We start from the raw sequence: 19,211 nt of genomic DNA, 5'->3' as shown, positions 1-19,211 counted from the left end.
CCCTCCCCAGCCTCTCCACCCTCTCCAGCCTCCCCACCCTCTCCAGCCTCCCCACCCTCTCCAGCCTCTCCACCCTCTCCAGCCTCCCCACCCTCTCCAGCCTCCTCACCCTCCCCAGCCTCTCCAACTTCTCCAGCCCTGCAGGCAGACACTCTCCTCTGCCCCTCAGACAGACAAGGAGCAGAAGGAGGTGCAGCGGTCAGAGGACGGCAGGCGCTCAGGCTTTTACAGCATGATGAACAGGCGCTAAGAGGGACCTATAAAAGGGTTATTGCCAGCCATCTCTGCGGAATGAAAGCCATGGCTTGACACTGTATTTCATTTAAGAGATATTTGGCTGGTGATTGGGCTGTAATAGTTGCCCCCCTCTGCATTTACTGTATTGTCCCTCAGTCAGTCTGTCCGTCAGTTGGTCTCAGTCAGTCGGTCTCAGTCAGTCGGTCTCAGTCAGTCGGTCAATTAGTCAGTCTCTCTAATGTATCATTATACTTTATTAGAGAGAGATATTGTTTAATCCATGATGAATATTATTTTGTGGGGTATTTATCTGTCGACAACCCAAGCCTCGTATGTGTAGGTGTGGCGTAGGACAGGCAGCCCCAGAGGGGGACTGGCTGGGGGACTGGCTAGGGGCCTGAGATGGCCTGCTCCACGACCTCACTCCAGCCAACTAACAATGCGTCTGCATGCGTCTGCCCCCCCCCTCCCCCCCCCCCCCCCACCCGTTCTGCCTCTCCCCTCTCCTCCCCCTCCCCTCCCGTCTATCCCTGAATACGAAAATAAATCAGTTGAAAGAAGGCGCGATGTGAACGCTTGCTACCACACACGCCGGACACGGAGGCTCACACGGACCATTACAGACACGGACACGCACACACCTATGCACACGCTCACACGCACAGTAACAGTAGCACATGCAGGCAGGCACTCTCTCTCACACACGCCTGCCTGTAAACTCTATCTCTCTCTCCCTCTGCCTTTCTGTTTCTCCCACTCACACAGTTAATGTACTCTGTGCCCTCTCTCTCCCTCCCTGGGCTCTCCATTAATAAATGACATCAGACACTGTGTGCTAATTCCCTGGGAGGGTGGGCTCTGCAGCACAGCGCTGCAGCACAGCTCTGCAGCAAGCTACCGCAGATGACGGGGGCATAAAAAAGGCGTGAAACAACCTGTCAGACCTCTCTCTTCTTGACCTTTTTCGCCCTGCTTTTTTGTCTGTGCGTTTGCATGGAACCTATGTAACCCATGTAGGCCCATCAAAATCGATCTCGTAGTTAAACTAGATGTTTGTACGTGGGGTGCCCTCCAGAGTGGGTGCTAAAAAGTTTTTAAAAATTCAGTGTTTCTGTGTTCCTTCTGCCGTAGCAGAATTTGAATCTGAGTGGCGTGCTGGCCCTTTAGCTGGCAGTGACAACTCAAGTTCATATAAAAAACACAACTGCCAAGTCTGACAAGAAGCAAATGTGTATCATTTCCAGCACACAACACCAAGGCCCGGTCTTTGAGGGTGTATATAATTCTGTTTATGTCTTTCAAACATATTCGCTTCAAAAGGGCCTACAGGCAAATAAAAGGTGTGTTTGCCGACGAAGCATTTGTTTTGTTGTTTTTATGTCATTGGCACGCAGTCAGTATACGCTTTTTTACCGTAAGCTGTGTGGTGTTTTGTTGAACACCTGTTCACATATTGGATGATCGACAGTTATTTTAGACGGCATTCTTTCATCTTCTTCCATTCATTACTTAACCAATTTGATTCTGTCTGTCTCGACGGGGGATTGTGTTTGTGGAGAGATGTACAAGTTTTACAGGAGTTGTATAATGTAATTGCTGGTGTACAGGATGCTGTTCTGTCCCAGAACCATTTTTTTAAATGAGGGCATAAGGTTTAAAGTTATTGAGGACATAACAATGAACGTGAACCATAGTGGTGTTTGGTAAGCACATCTGATTCCACACCTCACCCATGTTTCCTCCTCTCAATCTCTCCCTGTCCATCTCTCTCTCTTTCTTTCTTTCTCTCAAACTCTCTCTTTCCATCTATCTCTCTCTCTGTCTCTCTCTCTCTTTCTATCTCTCTCTCTCTTCAGGACCAAGGGATTGGGAATACGTCGCTGTCGACCTTTGGCGTGGTCCAAGCTGTGGTGGAGATCATCCTCATGTTGTATCCTTTCATTGACCATCCACCTCCTCCCTCACTCCCCCTCCTCATCTCTCCCTCTTCGTCCACCTCATGTTGTGGCTCCACCCAACATCCCCAATATTGCTTCCATCACCAGTATTGCCACTTGTCACACGGACCCTTCCTCCAGGCTTCTTGTCATTGTTGAGAGGCGCAAAGTGGACCCTTGGTAGAGTCTGCTCCTTGACTCCAAGCTACCAGCTACCTGATGGTCTCCTCCGTGGTGGGCTTCTACAGCCTCAGGGTCTTCCAGAGCCTCACCCCCAGGAAGGACGACACCACCATGACCACGGTGAGGCCCGATGGGGGAGGGTTGGGGGTCAGGAGCCGTGGGTCTGAACTGGATGGGGGGGGGGGGGGGTCAAGGCATGCTGTTTAGTGTTCCATCCTCTTCAGGTCTTTCTATGTCTCTCTCTCTCTTTCACATCTTCTCTCTCTTTTTTTTCTCTTTTCTTTTTTGGTGTAGCACCTTCCCTAGAGAAGCCAAAGTCTCCCGTTCTGAACAGCTTGTAGTTGCTCTGTCCAATATTTGTTTGCGGGTTACATAAGCATTGCAAGCTCTCTTTTTCTGACAGGACGGAAGGTGGTGTGTGTGTGTGTGTGTGTGTGTGTGTGTGCGTGCCTGAGGGGGGAGGGTGGGGTGTAAAGTAAAGGATGTGTATTCTGTTTGGCCTACGGTGGCACCCATTCACTTGGTAATGAGTTTGGACCAGAGGCTCGTTAACTAGCCGTGACGAGGAAGTGAAAGGACCTAAGAAGCTACAAAGGGAGGGAACCTGGTAATGAGCATCTGCAGAAGTACTAATCGTACAATATGTGGAGAATCCATTTACCTCTGAAGTGGCTGTGTGTGTGTGTGTGTGTGTGTGTGTGTGTGTGTGTGTGTGTGTGTGTGTGTGTGTGTGTGAGAGAGAGAGAGAGAGAGAGAGAGAGAGAGAGAGAGAGAGAGAGAGAGAGAGAGAGAGAGAGAGAGAGAGAGAGAGAGAGAGAGAGAGAGAGAGAGAGAGAGAGAGAGAGAGAGAGAGAGAGAGAGAGAGAGAGAGAGAGAGAGAGAGAGAGAGAGAGAGAGAGAGAGAGAGAGAGAGAGAGAGAGAGAGTGAGAGAGAGAAGAGAGAGAGAGAGAGAGAGAGAGAGAGAGAGAGAGAGAGAGAGGGAGAGGGAGAGGGAGAGGGAGAGGGAGAGGGAGAGGGAGAGGGAGAGGAGAGAGGGAGAGGAGAGTGTGAGCATTAATATGCATGTGTGAGTGTGTCACTTTTTTTTGTTGCTCTATTTTGTTTGCATTAGCGCCGTATAGCCGCTTGTTATAGGAAGAATTTGTCTTCATTAGTTTCTTCTTGTCTCTTTACCAATTCCCCCAAAACAGATCATCGGTTGCTGTGTATCCATCCTGGTGCTGAGCTCAGCCCTCCCTGTCATGTCCAGAACCCTGGGTGAGTCTTAACGCCCACAGTCTCCACGTTGCTTGTCCATGTCAAAATGACATGTAGCACTACAAAAGAGAACATGAATCCGCATGTAGCCACATTTAACCGCATATGACTGAAAGAGTTACCGTAGTTGATCATAGTTATTGGGGATTGAGAGGGCAGCAAGAGGCTAGGAGAAAGAAAAAGGGGCCCAACAGCATCACAATTGCGCTAATAAAAATGCGGAGGGCAGACACAGCTGTTCAAATAGTATTATCGTTTGTGTGTGTGTGTGTGTGTGTGTGTGTGTGCGTGCGTACAGTGACTCATTGGGAGCTTTACAACATATCAACAGGTTCTGCTTTTTGCTTCTGAATAGATTAAAAGGAATAAATGCATGAGGCAGATTTAGCAAAGGCTCTCCCACAGTGTTTGAGAAAAGCCCAGTGTGGACAGAGATGTCAAAGACTTGTGTGTGTTATGGGAAAGGTAAACTTTCCTACTATCCGCATCTGTGTGTGTGTGTGTTAGAAATAAGACGGCAGTGTGACAGGAGGCAATCTTACAAAGCTAACGCTAAGTAATGCGATAGCATTAGCATAAACCGTAGGCTTCTGATTTGGAGTGAAACTACTAAATGACAAGAGTTCCCACAGTGCAGTTCCTTTAGAGGTGAACGCTGTTTAGGCTGCTGCTAGCCATGGCAGAGCCAAGATAGGTTCAAATGTTGAAGAGCCTCTCTGAATGATGTTTTATTTAATCTCTTGAAAGTTCTCTTGAAAGACTGCTGGGGGGAACTGTACTCGTGTTCAAATGGGAGTGCTTGTTTTTTGGGGGGGGCAGCCATGCCAACATTCAATTTATTTAGTATTTTTTTAGATGGTTATTTTGGGAGGAAAGCGGGGTGTTGAACTTCAGGTAGACGTCAGGTAGGACAAGATGGCATACAAATATAGAACTCTCAAATAAAACTTAAAGCACTCCTTGTGCTTTTCCACCAAACATTTTATTTTTATTTATATATATTTATATAGGCATGTAACTTTTATCTGCAGTGTTGTCAAAAGCACAGATTGGAGACTGTAGAGGCCTGCCTTCTCACAGTCCTAACCCTGATTTACCCCATGACAACTAGTCTAGTGCGACAATAAAACGTAACATAATACATTTCATTATCCAACACAACATCATGTCAGAATACAAATAGTATTGACATCAAATAAGATTTTCTATTAATACCAACAGACATGCAAATAATTTAATCTGGGCTTTAATGGGCTTTTGGTTTGCTTGTGACCCCTGCCCTATCTATCCCCATGTATTTGCCAGCTATTTGTTTAAAGGCCTCCGGTACTTTGCAGAGGGCCTATCGAGCATATTATGTATGTCTTGACATTGGATCGATCAGCTAATGTAATGACCTTGTTGAGAGATGTCTCTGAAGAAATGTGTTCATGTTTAGATCCGTGAACGATAATGAATTTTCCCGTGTCAGATATTGAATTCTGGATGTTGATGTGGAAAGACAGGAGCTAGCTATGGTTGGCAGATATCTAGCCTGTTTGACAGTTGTGTGCTCAAGCTTTGTTCTAGAAGCTTGAACGTAAAAGGTAAGGTAACAAATGTTGAAACTACTACTATTATACAGAAGTAACGTGTAAATAATGTGATAAGTGTAGTTTGTTGCTCCCCTCCAAAAGACCCTCTGAAGCTGCAGAACAAGACCCCACCATCACACACACAGAGTGGGCTCTATTGTTCAGATTGCAACATCCCAGTGGAACATCCCGGAAGGCTCTGGAGGGCAGCTTCGTCAAAAGCCAGGGTAGACAAATAGAAAACAACAGGGTGTTGATGGCTCGCCAGGCAGCGTGGCTGTCCTCCATGACAGATGGCTGGGGTGGGGAGAAGCCCTGCTCGGGTCTCCGGTCTAGCCCAGGTCTAGCCCAGGTCTAGTCCAGGTCTAGCTCAAGCCCCAGCGTGGCTCCAACAGTCACACAGCACCAGAACATGGGCTAGATTAGCAAACAGCTCTCTGTCTCTGTCAGCTGGGACGTTCCAGAGGAGAGGGCGCAGCCTCAACCAGTTGTATCCAGTCTAGTTCCTAGTCCGAATGCTGGGATACCAGGGTCTGCAGGAGGTATCTGTTTGACTGTGTTATCTCAAAGATTAGCGTCGCTTAGAATGCATGTCTTCTTGAAGGTCCAGCACCACCTAATAAAATCTATAGGGATATTGTTATCTTTTGGGTGGAACACCTTATGATAACGTATCCATTGGATAGGTGGTTTGGAGAGTTGTTTTTATCAGTTAGGCTGAGGCTAATGCTAAGACATGGGTGTTATTGGAGCTGCATAGGAATGAATGGCTGAAAGATTGCCTTTCCTGAAGAGAAGGATTCCCATCACTGGAAGTCGAACCCGTCTGTATTGCACAAGTCATCACGCCGCAGCGGAAACCTACAAGATGGTGCTTGTTTATAGCTTGAATGAGATATGAACCTTGGTGGTTGACTCAGGTGGATGTGTGTACAGGTGACTGTGGCTTCATTGAAACCTATGGTACACCGGAATCGGGGTGTGCCTTTTTAGTTATTTATTTATGTTCTTTCACCTCTTTTTCCGCCTCGGTTTGCACGCAGATGCTATATAGGTCACTAGAATTACCATTAACAAATCCACCATAGAATCAAACATTGAAAGCAAACATTTCAAAGCTTTCCTCGGGAAGAAAGACATTGATCGGCAAAGTCATTTACATAAAGGCTTTGGCAATTTGGTATTTTGTTTTCATCCGTACTCGGCCAGCCGTGTCCCAAGGTTCTGTATGGCGTGTACATCAAATGGTTTTTGGCGTGTAAGCCCTTCTTTCATTTTGGCCTATCGGGCTTGTTGAAAGAGCTGTTCCATTGAAGAGAGACACTTTTACAAAGTGCCTCAACTGCCGACAGGGCAGACATTCCTAAATAGTCAGTTTGCGGCAGCCCCCGCGCTTTTGTGGAGAGAGAAGAGGTTTTGCTTCTCAACACAATGCTTGTCTTGTCAAGGGACGTCTGGAAAAACGAACGTGTACTGTTTATCTAGAGTCTGCCTCTGGGAGAACCTAGATCGTTTAAAGGAATTAGTCTCAATTTGTACTTAGTTTGTTGTTGGAATCCTCATGGTATTCGGCCCTAGTTCACTCAGGTAAATGGATGAATCTCAGCATGAGTTGTGTTTGATAATCGTTTGCTATAGTCCAACTATCTTTTCATCCGAGGTTATCTCATTTTTAGAGTGGCGCAGTCTGTTGAAAAGTATCATAATCCTTAGGACGGATATCAAATGGCTTTGTCTTTCATTCAAAGGTTCTATTCCTATCTTTGTCTTCTTCACAGGTATCACCAGGTTTGACCTCCTTGGAGATTTCGGGAGATTTAATTGGCTGGGAAACTTCTACATCGTCCTATCATACAACCTGCTGTTTGCTGTCGTGACGACGCTCTGCCTGATCCGGAAATTCACCTCAGCGGTCCGTGAAGAGCTCCTCAAAGCGCTAGGTAAAATTTACATTGGAAAATAGGGAGTCAGGTGGCTGAGCGGTTAGGGAAGCGGGCTAGCAATCAGAAGGTTGCCAGTTCGATTCCCGGCTGTGCCAAATGATGTTGTGTCCTTGGGCAAGGCACTTCACCCTATTTGCCTCGGGGGGAATGTCTCTGTACTTACTGTAAGTCGCTCTGGATAAGAGCGTCTGCTAAATGACTAAATGTAAATGTAAAATACGTTTTTTGGCAATTTCACACGTTTGTCACAATGGGCTATGCTCTGTATTTTAGCTTGGGGACCCAGACACATTTGAGGACCAAGTCTAAATGCGTCTTTTGTCACAAGGCACTCATTAGTCTCTGCCCCATGTCTGAGGAGGCTAACTCTGTGTTATTGGCAGTAATGTCACCCAGATTGGCGACACAAAGATTTACTGTTGATGTCTGTCAGACGCAGGGACCGAGTGACAAAGTGGAGGGAAATTGCACAAAAATCCAATGTGCCTTTGGACTGACATGTGACGGGGAAGCTTGTTGTGACAAGCCGAGTCTGATATATAGGGGTGTGTGCGGGTGTGTGTGCGTGTGTGTGTGTGAGATGTGTGTAAGGCAGTAGGATGGATAGTTATAACATGTCAGACAGAAGGATGAGGAGGAAGAAAACACCACAGTACCTCCGTCTGAGCTGGGTCGCTTTATCGCTTTTGTAATGAGATTTCTCTTCCTTATCTGTCCCTGTCCAGGTCTGGATAAATTGCAGCTGTCAAACAGCCCCACAGACCCGGAATCAGGGAAGCTCGCAGTCAACGGCCATCAGAAAACTCTGTGAGAGAAGAAGACACACACACAACCACACACACGCACATGCACACACACACACACCTCAGCACAGCCTAAGGGAGATTCTGACAGTACGCCTGCATTACAGAGGGAGGAAAAAAAGCAACAGGGACTTAGAAGTCTCTGGTAGAGAATTGGTAGACACGACAGACAGTCTGACGGACGCGTCAAAATGGGGGCCGAGAGCGATCTTAAGCTTCATGACATTCCATCCAACTTTCTCCTGGGAGGAAGTGAGAGGGCGGAACAGGAAGTAAGGACTGAAGTCTCAAGACTGAAACACACTGGCATTACAACAGTGACCTTGACAATGACCTCAACAGTGACTGTGACCCTCATAGGCCACTGAGCTGGTGGTGGTGATGGTGGGGGGGGGGGGGGGGGGGTTCCAGTACCTTCTCTATTCTGACAACCCCCACCATTGCACTAGACCAGAGAGGAGTCCTGAGCCTTCTGTCTTGTAAACCTAAAAACAATGGGCTAATGGGCTAATCAAGAGATGCCTTTTGATTCATCCAATGGTTTACACAGTTCATAGTACGCCATGTTTCATAGTCTAGTTTTCTCCAATATGTTCCTTCTCCATCATCTCACAGTTACTGAGCCCCTCAGTAATGTAGAGTAAAAAAACAAAAACACAAAAAAAACATGATAGTACATTACATTAACATGATTGGTTTCTAATGTCATTTATATGGTCTGTATTGTTGGTATATTGTCCTCAAATTGACTACTATTCAAACCGTGGTAAAGCTAGATGGTTCCCTTTTTGATAAGGAGACTTATTGATTTCTTAGCAAATGTGAACACACAATTTTCTATTAAGGCTCAGCAGTTGAATTTATAGTATTCTCATTCATCCCAGCCAGTAAACACAGCATGTAATTGTATGCACTGTCCAGGACAGTGTGATTGTTTCTCCACTCGGTAGATGCGTGTGTCTGTTTCTGGTATCAGTAATGTCCACATATTCACACAGTGAAGGTGTCCCCTGTGTGTGCAGAGACAGCACAATGTTGGTTTTTATTTCACTTCACTTGGCTTAAATTTCATAGGATTTTAGAACAAGACAGGTATCACTAGATGCAGTACAGTCAAACTATTTTAGGCAAAACTAGAGAAAACAGGTGTCCATCTTGATTCCAAAGACTCTTTTCATGCTACAATCCTGTGGTTGGATTAGTTTAAAATCGAATGCACACGTGTAAAAACTCAAATGTCTTCTTCTCCAAATAATTGTGTTAAAGTTTCTCAGATTTATGGGGCACAACACTTTTGTCTTTTTTGTGTCATATTGTAAATTGTATATAGTGTATTATGTTTCTTTTGTTACATTTTAGTTTTTGTTATTTGAATGTAAATAGTTGGCCGCCAGTTAGTCCCACAAGGTGTTGTTGGTTGTTAATGTCTACAGAATCTCTTGAACTGTGATGTTGTTAGTCACTAGAACCACCTTTGATGCCTTACAGTAGGAGCTTACAGGCTTTATATTCTTGTTTGTGTATGTATGTGTGTGTGTGCGTGTGTGTGTGCGCGTGTTATCACTTGTTTTGTAACTTCAAGAATTCACTGTGAACCCTTTTCTCTGGATTTCAAGAAGTCAACTGTCCAGGTATAACTTTGTTTGCAGTGAATGTAGTCAATAACCCATGCTCTTATCCACAGTGGGGATCTTCCAAGGGGGTTGTCCAATTTTGCAGGGGTCTTCCAGAAGCCAGGATAAACTATTTAACCAGATCACTTCAATGTAAGAGAACTAATATGTTAAAATGTTTAGTCTATAAAAGTACAGATCTGGGAGAAAAGAGATGATTAAAAGTAGACAATTGATGTTAACTCATATTGAAGTTGACCAGTTGATGGTTATATTCTTAAAAGTCCAGATCAGATCTGGTCGGTAAAAGTTATTTTAGTAGGTCTTGAACACCTGAACAGACAGTAGCCTACATGATGTGAAGATGAATGGAGAATGCTTCTGAGAACCAATGAGATGTGGGCAGCAGGAGTGTACAGGGATGTACAGTTCTATGGTGACTTGTAGTAGGTAGGATGTGTTTTAATGGAAACGTCATAGTAACCATAAAGCATAGAAGAGGAAGGAAACAAGGTGTATTTAATATGCATTTGAAACATTTCTCGGGTGTTTTGCACAGGGAATGTTTTTACATGGACTTTTGTCTTTTGATTGATTTTTATGAAAAAAGGAAGCCATTGGCCACTTGATGCCCTGTCGAACAGAACGTGGGGGGCTTACTTCAAGGCAGTGCTAACTCTCAATCGCAAAGCTTTAGTTGTATTTTATTAAGTTTGCAACAACTGTGTTCCTTTTGCTGCCTCCAGTGAGCTCCAAATTTGTGTTTTGTTGCTGCTTAGTTTGGGTCAGTGGAACTTCTGATTTTGAATTGATGCGATAACTACACCAAAAACACAAGGTCAGGTAGAGTTAGGTTCATGGTGGCCAGTTACCTCAGGATTCAGAAAGGGAAGTCACAACTCTAAAGTTTACAACCATATGAGTTAGGATCTTTGGAAACAGTGGGTGGAAACAGAAATGACGGGGTGCAGCTTAAAACAGACCTGTGGACATGAACAGTCAGTCTGATTTAAGCTTTGCTAAGTGCCCTGTGGAACTGCCTCACTACAATCAAGCATCCAATGGCTTTGGGGATGCCAACACTCATTGATACTGTGAAAAAAGCTGTGTGTGGGGGGGGGGAGAAACGACCAAAACAAGTCCATTCCTTTTTATTGTCTGCTTTGTGCTTCCTCAATCACTTTAAAACATGCCCTAATTCTAAGTATCCCTATAGAAACAATAACAACATTGTACTCTGTCGTCCTCAAAATGTAATTAAAAATGTTTATGCAACTCATGTAATTTATTTCATAGGGGAAGCACACAAGCAGTCACAATTTTTACAATCACACTATGCCATGCATAGTTTTTAAGGTGAAGACAGATAAGGCCTGCTTCTATCGAAATCTGGTTGCCTTCACAGTATTTCACACGCAGCAAGGAATTGTAAGGTTGAGAATTGGCTATTTTGTCTATACAATTTTTGTGTTACTGCATGTAATCTTGTGCTAAATGTACGTGAATGTTTTTTTTAATTTTTTTTATACCATGTTCAATTTCAATTTCCAACTTTTTTGTTGTTGTTGGTTTTTGTTGGTTTGTTTGCAAATAAACTTATGAAAAAATCTTCAGCCTCTGTGTGTTTGTGTATATCAGTCATAGGATTCTAAAGGGTAGAAAACCACAGCCTTGCTTGGTTCAGAATTTTAAGTTATCCTGCGATCACAAGTTATTATTATTAACCGTTGGCAGCATTGCATTGTATAGTACATTTATACAACTTAAGCCTGACAACAATGGACAGTAGTTAAACATAAGCATTTATTACATAAACTGACTGTCTCATCATGTAAACATGACACACACAACCTATTATCATCATAGGGTATCAGAACTATAGTGGTCTTCTCAGACCAGGTGTTTGTGGTAGTGAGACCTACACATGGGGCAGGTGGGCGTCTCTTCCAGGCAGAAGGACTCAAAGGCCTCCAGACACGGCTGGTGGAAGAGATGAGAGCAGGAGAGGAGCACGCTACATCTCCTCCCTGGAGGAGGGGTGATGCTGGCCACCATCCCCAGGTTGGGGCTGCAAAGTGGGGTGAGGCAGATGGAACAGTCCCTGATGTCTCTTTGGAGAACCTGCGACCACAAAAAGAAACAGGGTGAGGGCTGTTAGCTTAGCATCATGATTGAGAAAGATTGATTCAAAAGCACAACAACAGTAATATATCATCAGTATGGTATTGGCTGTCGCCATATGACCCAACCAGGAAGACACTGGATTCTAACACCTAAAAACCCAGAGATTATCTATCCGAATGTAACTCATCCTAAATACCCTTCATTATGTATAGTATCCTCCTCTTTCACCTATGGTTTTACACACCCTATGTGAGACAGTAATGTCATTACCAGCTGGAGGTGTCATAACTTAGTTTGTTTGGCTTGCTACAGTGTTTATCGCCAAGTAAAAAGAACATCATGTCCACACAGCTTGACCAATCATTAACCTCGGAGACAGCTTCCTTTATTCAAAGCTTACCCCTCCTTGAATCCTTGATACAGGGTTTATGGTGTTTGCCCCCACAGAGAAGGTGTATGGTGTGCGGTTCTACCTGTATCAAGGTGGAACTACTTTTTTTCTTTTTAGGGCTCAACCTTTTCACCTGAGATAAAGCACAAACGCTGCTTTCTCTGGAAGTCCTACCTACAAATGTACCACACAACAATGGCGAGGCCTATTAACCAACTGGTCCTAACGTTTCTTCAGTGTACAGACGAAGAAAAGAAAAGGCTTGGCACTACAAAAGGTCCTGCTCTATTATTTTGTAAACAGCACAGGATTATCGCCACCATTCATGTCAAAAAAGTGAATTATCATCTGGAGAGACATGACTTTCTATTGCAACTGTGATGCAATTCCTCTCTCTCTTTTCCCCTCAGGACAAGCGTTAGCTTGTTAAATGAAAGACAAGAATATGAATGGGATTAGATATTTTTACGAGGCAATCTTTGATGGTGCATGTGCTGTTTTGAGGCCCACCTTGTTTTGTATCTTTATCCACTCCTCCTCGTGAACCTCGGAGATGTTCTCTCTCTCAAACCGGCCGAACACTCTCCTGCACGCCGTCACCGACTGATCGATCTCGCTTAGGAAATCCTCAATGTCGGTGTGGCAGGACTGGACGAAGCTGTCGTTCAGCTCCCGCAGCTAATTGGAAGGTTTTGGGTGCACACAAAAGAGCCACATTATAATTAACAGGAGTCAGGACACACAAGGGAGTTCTGTTTTCTGTCGTAACTGATGTGGTTGTGCTCTGTACAGTGGTGTGGTGAGGCCTGTTGACATGGTGATGGTGCTAACAGACAGATCGATAAGCCTACACTTCCCCTCAGGCTGCAGTGGAAAAAGAATGAAAACCAGTAAAAGATAGCTGGGCTTCAGGGAAATGTGCGCACACACACACACACACACACATACATACACACACACACACCATCTTTTACCCCTGTCATAGTGACATCACAATTGCTTTATTGCTAAGCTTTTATCACTAATTAAACAACTGTTAACCATTCAGATAGAGCTTTTACGAGCTGGCTGACTTTTCTACAGTCAAGGCAAACAACATGGTCCCTCGTGAACTTTGCCTTGTCTCGAAGTAGGAGCAGAGGGAGGAAGGAGGACAGAGCAAGCGAAGGCAAGAAAAAGAGAGAGAGGGAGGGAGGGTTCGAAGGGAGGGCGTTATCTGCTGGCAATCCATCTTGGTGTCACCAGTTATCCCACCTAATGTGTTGACTCAGGGTAGGACCTCCGCAGAAAAAGAAATGGAAAGCAAGCCATTGACAGCCTATCTCAGGATGACTTGATAAGCATGCTCAAGCTGGTCAGGTAGATCTTCCTCCAGAGCATTGCTGCTGGGGGCGACGGCTGGAGCTTCACTGTGTGACGGACAAACATGGTTTATAGGCCTGCTATATATCTGTTGATGGAGGAAGTTCACTGCTACACGGCTGTGCAACAAGGCTGTATTTCTCTCGACCTGTGACAATCAAGGCAGGTGTCTTCAACCACAGAGAGAGCAGGTGGTTGTTTCAAGGCAATCATTTTAATATTGAACCATTTATCGTCACCGTTGGTCAGTAATGGCCATCAATGAATATTCTAATCAAATTGTTATGGCTCTACAAGCGCGGCACTAAGGGATTCATAGGTGTTAACATTCCTGGATGGATCCATCCATCCCTCCATCCTTACTTCTCTCCTTCCTTCCTTTTCTCCTTCCTTTTCTGGATGAAAGACGCATTAAAAGACTATTGGAACGGCACAACCACCCCCACCACGGTAGGTTTCTGAGAAGACACTAATGTGTTTGGGGAAGAGTGTTCATTGGCCAATAAAAGTCTTCTCAGCTGACGTGACATGCCAAAGGCTGGGTTTCTAGATGATGCCGGATGACGGGGAGGGGGATGGGAGGACACTCTGACCCCTCCACAACACAGGGCCTGGACAAGTGTGGCTGCCTTTAGAAGTCCCTCTGAACTAGGGAGGCACTCTGGCTGATTACAGTGCTCCGAGATGAATCACGTGCATCCCAGCATTTTTAACAAGCCACAGAGTGAGGGAGATCTAGAAGATAGGTGAGGAGGCAGACTCCATCGTAACCGCCAATGCAGTAGCCGTGTCTATGAAGTATCCATGTGTAACCCTCAACAGACTGTCAGTGTGTAACAGTATTTTGTGTTGAGTCGTAAAAATGTTACAAACCACAGTACCTAGAGAAGTTAGTAGCCACAACAGTGTGTTTCCAACCAGCCGTATCAAACCAAGCCGATGGGTGGAGGTTCCAGTTTCACTAGATGGCAATCTTCCCTTTTTCAGGCTGTCTGCACACCCAGCCTTAGTGTCAACAGGCATGCATCCGGTAGGCTTGAACCTACCGGCTAAGCACAGGCTCAAAGGGGGCTGAGTTCTTTAGAAAGTGTGGATTCTGTCCCCCAAACTTCAATATGATCAATAAGGAGGGTTTTTTTTTGTCTCAAAGTGTAGGACGGAGAGATAAAGACTGTTCAAATGGTAACCTGTCACCCCCTCCCCTCACCTCTTCAACTACCCACCATCCTCTCTTTCTCCCATCTAAAGGAAAACAGGGGGATTGTGGGGGGAGGGGTGCAAACACACACACACACAGTGGAGAGGACTGCTGCTTTTGTGTTGACCCTGGAATGTCCAGACTGTTTGACCAAAACACACAGTCTCCCGTAATTAGTTGACAAACAGTGTATGATTCACACGACATCAAAGACCCTCAAGGGTGGAGGGGGTGAGGGTGGGAAGAGGGGTGTGGAGGGTGACGGTCAGAATCCCATCCTCGGCATGCTAAAGCCTGGGTCGCTGCTCACTGACCCCAGACCTGCTGTCCGTCAATTACCTCAGTTGCCTCGACTGCTAACTAGGTTGAAAATGTAAGTGGGGAGAGCAGAGAAAGTCCTGGCATCGTCTTCCATGCGACATCTTTAGCACCTTTCATATCCATTTACGTCACCGCATTCAATGACAAAACGAAATTGTCTTATTACTGAAAAGAGGCTATTGGATGGTCAAGGATACAGTTCTTATCATGACTTCTCAGACACATGAAAATAATACAGATCTGTTTCGATAGAGCTGTGCATTGAGTTGGAGATATGTCATATGTCTATATAAATATGTACCTTTGTAAGTTTACAATATGGATGTATGCATAGATATGTATAAGTAGCATGTTATATATTTGCACCTTTTCCTCAAAGTATCTTCGCCGTAAATGTTTATCTTTTGGGGGATGGTTTTCCTCATGTTTCTGTACCACTTCCTGGCAACATAGCCCCTCCAACAAGTTTGGATTCTTCCAACAGACACAGAAACATTGTCAATTAACTGGCTATCGTACATGCATTGATCAACAGATGTCTAACTGTGAGGTGAACAAATGCTGAGCATTACTCGAACAATATGTAAATCAGCACGGCGTCAGATGTGAGATGCAACTTATGCACTCACCCATTACACAGCATGGCTCTCTAGCTGGCGTAAAGACAAACAGCAATAGACTCTGATCAGCCTAGTTAATGGCTACTGCCCGCCTTGCGTTCCCATGGTTACCTCGTGGCGCAGCGCTCCCTGAAGAGGCGGGCTCCATCGTGGATCACCCTGGTCTCGTACTGCGCCTTCCTGCACATGGGGCAGCACTTCCTGCCTGCGAAGCTCTCGAAGGCCTGCAGACACGCCCGGTGGAACACGTGGGAGCAGGACAACAGGACCTGCCGGTCACACGGATGAAACATGTCAAGCAGACGCCACATACTGCATCTGCACTCACTGGGAATTCAAGTGCCAGCCAAGTCTAGCGATACCAAAACGTTCTTTTAACAACAAACCATCCTTTGGATGTACTGTGAGAGGGGAGCTTTTCCCACCAATTGTTTGAATCTAAGCAATGTTCTTGGACTGGTGTGATTTTCAAGTATCTCAGGTCTCAGGCGGAGTGGAAGCTGATTTTCTCTATGAATCCCGAGATACCCTCTGGATTTGACAGATGGATTGACTTGTTGTTTTGAAAGATTGTGACATGCAGAGTCTCCCGGGACTACTGTATTGGTTTTCAACATCTCTCTAAGTGTTTTTAGTAAGCCCTGCAAAAGATATGTGAGAGAGTGTGTGTGTGTGTTTGTGCGTGCGTAGGTGGGTGGTTGAGTGTGCATATGTGTGAGTGTGTGTGTGAGTGTGTGTACGTGTGTGTGTGTGTGTGTGTGTGTGTGTGTGTGTGTGCGTGTGTGAGCCCCTGCTGGGAGTGCTGGGACCTGGGCTGCAGCCTACACCACTCTGCTCCACCTGAGAGAGAGCCTCCTTTGTCATCTGAGCAAGAGTCCAGAGAGAGAGAGAGAGAGAGAGAGAGAGAGAGAGAGAGAGAGAGAGAGAGAGAGAGAGAGAGAGAGAGAAAGAGAGACAGAAAGAGAGAGAGAGAGGAGAGAGAGAGACAGAGAGAGAGAGAAATAGAGAGAGAGAGAAATAGAGAGAGAGAAATAGAGAGGGAGAGAGAGAGAGAGAGAGAGAGAGAGAGAGAGAGAGAGAGAGAGAGAGAGAGAGAGAGAGAGAGAGAGAGAGAAGAGAGAGAGAGAGAGAGAGAGAGAGAGAGAGAGAGAGAGAGAGAGAGAGAGAGAGAGAGAGAGAGAGAGAGAGAGAGAGAGAGAGAGAGAGAGAGAGAGAGAGAGAGAGAGAGAGAGAGAGAGAGAAAGAGACACACACACAGCTACAGGGCTTGGCACACAAATCAGTTTACTCAGAGCTCTAGAGGGCATGGGGGAGCCATATTGATTTCCCATTGTTTTTTGGTCTGACCAACATACTCCATCACCAGTGAAAGGGCCCCCCTGTGGTGAACAATCTATATCTAGGAGCTGGACAAGCCATTAGACTGGAGAGAATTTAGCTCTGCCTTGCAAGGGCTGAACCCCACAGGCTACCTACCTTGCTGAAAGACAAGATTGGGAAAATGTACATTTTACAGGTGTCTATAATGTCTAGACACAACAACATTATCATCAGTTCATGTTTTTAATATAATATGTGTATTATATTTGCATGGCATTGTCTGAATAATTCATATTCAGTGGATAACAATATCAAGAAATAAAACAGTACACCTTACAGTATGTCTTCAGAGATATAATAAAACAAAAATAACAGTTAATACATCCTAATAACGGTTTATAAAAACAGATTTCAGTTGGCTAAAAATAAATCAATAGAATCTGCATAAAATATGAAGAATGTTACAATCACTTCCTGGAGTTTCAAGATTACCCAAACACTTGTGTGTGATAAACAGAGATTCCCCATTGTCACTTTCCCTTGTTAGATGTCGACTAATTAACATTTCTTTCCCTGAGTCAGACTAATATTTACACGTGCGTCTATGGCAACTGTGCTTTGTGCAGCAGTCTGTTTGAGCCGTGCATTCTTAAGGAGATTGGCATCTTAAAAGGGGATCAGAGAGGTGTAAAAGACTGAATGACCCCTCACAGTAACACACTGATTGCTACATCATAGCGTCACAGTTGAGTTCCAAGGCAGTATGGGTAAATTTGAACAGTTGTCTACACAGATTAGGACATACAGGAACCGGAGGGAGAAGAGGGGAAAGGGGGTGTGGTGGTGGTGGGTAGTAGGGCTGTATATGTGTGAGTGTGTGTGTGTGTGTTTATGTGTGCGTGTGTTTGTGTGTGTGTGTGTGTGTGTGTGTATGTGTGTCGGGGGGGGGGGGGGTTCTCAACTCTTGCAGTTGAGAACTTAACACATTTCAGAGTGTGAATGAACACCTGATTATTGTGTGTAAAGAATACCTGGGCTTGCAGGCGGAACTCCTCCCGGCAGATCACACAGGGCTGAGCCGAGTCACCCTCATCAACAGACCTTGCCTTGACCCGACTCCACTCATCCACTGTCAGCCTCTGGGCTGGGGCGTCCACCAAACCCAGCTTCTGAGCTTGAAACACAGAAACAATGGTGTCATATCAAGCAATTGACACATCAATCAACTGATATCAGTCAAAAGCCTTTCCTGACAGTATTATGCATCCAATGCATATTTCAGAAAAATGCTAGTCCTTGTCGTGAGTGAGCTAAGTCCATTGCCTACCTAATGTAAGTGCTGGTTGTGCTGGATCAAGCACATACTCTATCTCCTCTGCTCCTTGTTGCTGGGAACATTTTGCTTTCATGCCACTGTCACATTGTTTTTTGCAACGGGTCTCAGTCAATGCTTTCCTGAGGCACCTTGATTTAACAGGGTCACACAATGACAGGTTCTGGAGGAGCAAGTTTCTTGAAATATGGTCTTGAAGAGCAACTGAGTTTATGGCAACCCTGCCACTGGTATTTCTTGAGGTCAAACCCTGGTAAAATAAATAAATAAAATGTATTAAACCTAACTCTAGCAGTTTTGTAGCCTTGACACATTGAAACCTTAAGGCTCCCATATGTCAAATATGGCCACCCCTTTCGTGCACACTGTAGCTACAGCTAGCTAGATACAATTTAGCAATCGAATATGCTGACTATTTCGTAATAAAAAAACAAAATACTTATAGGCTAAATTAGATATCAAAGTACAAATTCTGAGAAAGAGAGTTATGTTACTGAGAAAACACAATTTTTGGATAGTCAGAACTGAAAACGAAAAAGAAAGATCCAAACCTTCCGCATTGTCATCTACTTGAGCTCGTGTTTACATGGTTACTTAGTTACCATCGACGCAGAGTCCCCCTCCTCTCCCCTCTCTTCTCCCTACTTTCCTCATCTTCCTAACTTCAACAACTCAAAAACATGAAGATAAGGACTTGTCGGTTTATAACTATTTTGGTATAGATCAAATATAAATGTACATTCATTTTTTATTAGAAATGGTATGCTTTCCGTTTAGTTTTTTAAAGTTTTTTTCTGGGTGAAGTGGATTAGTCTTTTTCTAGTCATTACAGCTATCAACATCAAAATGTTCATTTTTATCAACCAAGGTATCTTTCTAATCCGTTACGTCATATGAGATATTTGATGAGAATATGAGATACATATGAGATACGTTTGCACAATTCTCATCTTTCATGACAAATAATAACAAATTTAGATGTATTTTTCTTCTT

At 44.7% G+C, this 19,211-nt stretch overlaps 2 protein-coding genes across 2 annotated transcripts in view; one reads left to right on the top strand and one right to left on the bottom strand.

The window, feature by feature from the left end:
• The window catches only part of lmbr1 (limb development membrane protein 1), a 30,048-nt gene extending 21,447 nt beyond the window's left edge, over positions 1-8,601 (top strand). The window contains exons 13-17 of the mRNA XM_062479851.1: positions 2,094-2,167; positions 2,387-2,477; positions 3,549-3,615; positions 6,968-7,129; positions 7,858-8,601. Coding sequence (XP_062335835.1) covers positions 2,094-2,167; positions 2,387-2,477; positions 3,549-3,615; positions 6,968-7,129; positions 7,858-7,943 — 480 coding nt within the window. The 3' untranslated portion in view covers positions 7,944-8,601. The remainder of the gene's footprint in view (positions 1-2,093; positions 2,168-2,386; positions 2,478-3,548; positions 3,616-6,967; positions 7,130-7,857) is intronic.
• A 2,728-nt stretch (positions 8,602-11,329) lies between these two features.
• rnf32 (ring finger protein 32) lies at positions 11,330-18,858 on the bottom strand. Its single transcript, XM_062479789.1, is given in 8 exon segments — positions 11,330-11,669; positions 12,574-12,741; positions 15,311-15,357; positions 15,360-15,418; positions 15,676-15,833; positions 17,916-18,058; positions 18,212-18,467; positions 18,769-18,858. Coding segments are annotated over 8 exon segments (1,077 nt in total). The 5' UTR covers positions 18,784-18,858; the 3' UTR covers positions 11,330-11,438.
• Positions 18,859-19,211: the final 353 nt, after the last annotated feature.

This window comes from Osmerus eperlanus, chromosome 15 (assembly GCF_963692335.1).
Source record: "Osmerus eperlanus chromosome 15, fOsmEpe2.1, whole genome shotgun sequence".
Classification (NCBI taxonomy): Eukaryota; Metazoa; Chordata; class Actinopteri; order Osmeriformes; family Osmeridae; genus Osmerus; species Osmerus eperlanus.
The sequence above is the reverse complement of the archived record's forward strand: the minus strand, read 5'-3'. Positions and strand labels throughout refer to the sequence as shown.